The 3,233-nt window shown below is 55.1% G+C and overlaps 1 protein-coding gene across 2 annotated transcripts in view; it reads left to right on the top strand.

The window, feature by feature from the left end:
- The window catches only part of RACGAP1 (Rac GTPase activating protein 1), a 7,735-nt gene extending 4,870 nt beyond the window's left edge, over positions 1 to 2,865 (top strand). The window contains exons 11-18 of one of the 2 annotated variants that reach the window (XM_027907127.1): positions 9 to 119; positions 507 to 602; positions 794 to 992; positions 1,250 to 1,355; positions 1,600 to 1,732; positions 2,027 to 2,162; positions 2,395 to 2,503; positions 2,739 to 2,865. In XM_027907127.1, the coding sequence (XP_027762928.1) occupies positions 9 to 119; positions 507 to 602; positions 794 to 992; positions 1,250 to 1,355; positions 1,600 to 1,732; positions 2,027 to 2,162; positions 2,395 to 2,503; positions 2,739 to 2,814 (966 nt within the window). In that variant the 3' untranslated portion in view covers positions 2,815 to 2,865. The remainder of the gene's footprint in view (positions 1 to 8; positions 120 to 506; positions 603 to 793; positions 993 to 1,249; positions 1,356 to 1,599; positions 1,733 to 2,026; positions 2,163 to 2,394; positions 2,504 to 2,738) is intronic. The other variant, XM_027907125.1, reaches the window with a different exon arrangement.
- The last annotated feature ends 368 nt before the right edge of the window (positions 2,866 to 3,233 follow it).

The raw sequence follows: 3,233 nt of genomic DNA, 5'->3' as shown, positions 1-3,233 counted from the left end.
TTGGGAAGATCTCCCTCAAGTGCCGGGACTGCCGCGTGGTCGCTCACCCCGAGTGCCGGGACCGCTGCCCCCTTCCCTGCATCCCGACCCTGGCAGGAACTCCGGTCAGGATCGGAGAGGTGGGTCTGGGCAGAGACCACCACCCCCCAAGCAGGCTGGTGTTGGCTGGGGTTTGGGGCTCGCTCAGCTTCACGGCTGCCTCTCCCCCCACCCGTGCTCAGAGCTGCACAGAAACGTGCGGGATGAGCTCGGTGATGCATCATCCCATAACCAGGGAGGGGGTGTAGGGGTGTGATGCGAGGAGGGCGTTGAGTGGGCAAGGTGGCAGCTCCAGGCAGGCTCTGCAGCCTTGTGCTGATGGATGCAGGGCTGTTCTTCTCCGGGCTGGTGAAGAAGAAATGATTCTTGTTTCCAAAGCTTAGATCTCGCTGTGAATCCCTGAGAGAGTATTTTCCGCGTCTCGATGACTGAATGTCTCTTTTCTTGTTTTTCCTCCTGCCTCTTAGGGGACCTTGATGGATTTTGTCCCTTCTAGTCCTCCAATGATCCCTTCCATCATCGTGCACTGTGTTAATGAGATCGAGCAACGAGGGCTGCATGAGGTAAAAAGGAAAATGAGGTGTGAAACGGCGCTAATGGAACGGGTTGCTCTGTTAGGGAAGCGAGTTGTTAACCCCAAAATCCCTTATTTATGGTGTGGATCGCGGGTGACTGAGGGAGCAACAGCTCAGGTGTGGAGAGGAGGTGGGAGTGGCAGAACATCAGTGCATCTCCTGCCTCTTTGTGCCCACAGACCGGCCTTTACCGCGTCTCTGGCTGCGACAAGACGGTGAGGGAGCTGAAGGAGAAGTTCCTCAGAGCGAAGAGCATCCCCCTGCTCAGCAAGGTGGATGACATCCACGCCATCTGTGGCCTCCTCAAGGACTTCCTGCGCAGCCTCAAGGAGCCCCTTCTCACCTTCCGGTTAAACAAGGTTTTCATGGAAGCTGCGGGTGAGAAACTGCTCTGGGACAACCTCCAGCTCTCGGGCTTTTGGTGGCTGTGGGTTTGGGCAGCAGGTCTGGGTGCTCTGTGGAGCCCTCCACAGAGTTCCAGGCGGGCAGGGTACAAAACTCTTACAGTGGAGTGGGGAATTTTCTGGCTGCCTCATTTCTCGGGGTAGCTGTGGCTGTGAGGGGAATATTGCAGCTTCTTGGACCACTTTCTGAGGTCTAAATGTTGGGTTTATTATTTTTTTTTCCCCCTCTAGAAATCCCAGATGAGGATAACAGCGTTGCTGCTATGTACCAAGCGGTTGGAGAACTTCCCCAGGCCAACAGGGACACCTTGGCTTTCCTCATGGTCCACCTGCAGAGGTCTGTTGTGCTGGGCAGGGGGGGTTGGAACCTCTTTGAGGTCCCTCCCACCCCAAACCACTCTGTGATTCTCAAAGGGGGATGTTGCTTTCCCTAATTGGCCCTTGAGAGCATAAAATCTTCACTCTGGGAAAAAAAAAACAAAAACCCTCATTCAGAGGCTGAAGTGTGCGTGTGGGATGAGGGAGTTGTATGATAAGTGAAAGGGAAGAGCTACATTCTTTCTTACTTCCCTTTCACACAGGGTGGCTCAGAGCCCTGATACTAAAATGGACATCTCCAACTTGGCCAAAGTGTTCGGCCCCACAATCGTCGCCCACGCGGTCCCTGACCCTGACCCCATGACCCTCCTGCAGGACACCAAGAGGCAGCCCAAGGTAGGGCAGCAGGAAGGGCCAGTTGGGGTGAAATCAGCCCCTTTAAAGAACTCACCTTCAAACTGACAGAGGGCAGGGTTAGGTGGGATATGGAGGGCGTGGATAAAAACATCTTCCCTGTGAGGGTGGGCAGGCCCTGGCAGAGGTTGGGCAGAGAAGCTGTGGCTGCCCCATCCCTGGAAGTGTCCCAGGCCAATCTGGAGCAAGCTGGGCTCGGTGGAAGGTGTCCCTGCCCATGGCAGGGGGTGGAATGAGGTGATCTTTGTGATCAGCAACCCACAGGCGTCTCTGTAGGTCGTGGAGCGACTTCTGCTGCTGCCCATGGACTACTGGAGCCAGCTGATGATGGTGGAGCAGGAAAACATCGACCCAGCGCACGTGATCGAGAATGTCAATGCCTACTCCACCCCCCAGACCCCTGAGGTTCAAGGTAGCCCTGGGTTCTGCTCTGTTATTAAAAATAACCCTCAATCCAAGCTGTCTGGGAGGGCTGCCAGAGCCAGCCCTTCCTGCCTGGCCTTACGGAGCAAGAGGGAGAAGCAGATACCAGATTTGTCTGGTGTTTCTGACAGAGGCTGGGGAACGTCTGGGCGTTCCCTGCGTGGCAGTGGAAGCTTCAGCTGTGCCCACAGCTGCTCACTTTGGTGCCTGTCTCTTGGCAGTGAGCATCCTGGGACCCCTCACCACCCCGGAGCAGAAGCTCTCCAAGACTCCATCATCCAGCTCCCTGTCCCAGAGGGTCCGGTCCACCTTCAGCAAAACCACTCCCAGGTAAGTGCCAGGGGGTTGTTGGAGTGACTGCAGGGCGGTCCAGGAGGGCTGAAAATAGACTTGTACCCTCCCTGGAGCAGCGCTGTGGCAGCACTAGCTGAGGGATGGTTGATGGACGCGTGTTTTTTTGGGGGGGTGGGTAAAACCTGGGTGGATGTCCCCCTGGGAGAGGGACAGCAGTGGATCTCTATCCCAGCTTCCAAACTGGCTTTTTTTTTTGTTTCTCTTGGCTCAGGTTTGGGAGCAAAAGCAAGTCAACCACCCAGCTTGGGCACCAGGGCAACTTCTTTGCCTCTCCCATGCTGAAGTGAGGACCTGGGAGCTGGTCTCGTCCTGGCATTTGCACACCCACAAGTCCAACAAACGCAGGTTGTCCCCCCCTGGCCCCTTCCTGGCAGCTTTACGTACTCAGATGTTTTGCCTTCTTTTATCTTTCAGCTTAACTGAGACTTCTCACTGGGATTTTATTGTGCAATGTGTTTTTATTCCCTGATGCTGTGCTGGATGCAGGGCTGGTGGAGACCGTAATGAGCAGGGTTTGTTCAGTGTTAATCATTAAAGCTCTAGAGGAACCGACTGACACTTTCACTAACACCTGGTTTGCTCCCCCTGTGAAGCAATTTTGAGCTGGTTGGGGTTTTTTTTTAAGGCTCCACAGGATGTTCTTGGCACAGCACCGCCCCAAGTTTTTGTCAGAACTCCAGGCTTTCCACCAGCACAGCCTGCAATC

This window comes from Empidonax traillii, unplaced genomic scaffold, assembly GCF_003031625.1.
Source record: "Empidonax traillii isolate 1590-97213 ecotype Southwest subspecies unplaced genomic scaffold, ASM303162v1 scaffold1401:size261456, whole genome shotgun sequence".
In the NCBI taxonomy this organism is placed as follows: Eukaryota; Metazoa; Chordata; class Aves; order Passeriformes; family Tyrannidae; genus Empidonax; species Empidonax traillii.
This window is presented reverse-complemented; position numbering and strand designations above follow the sequence as displayed.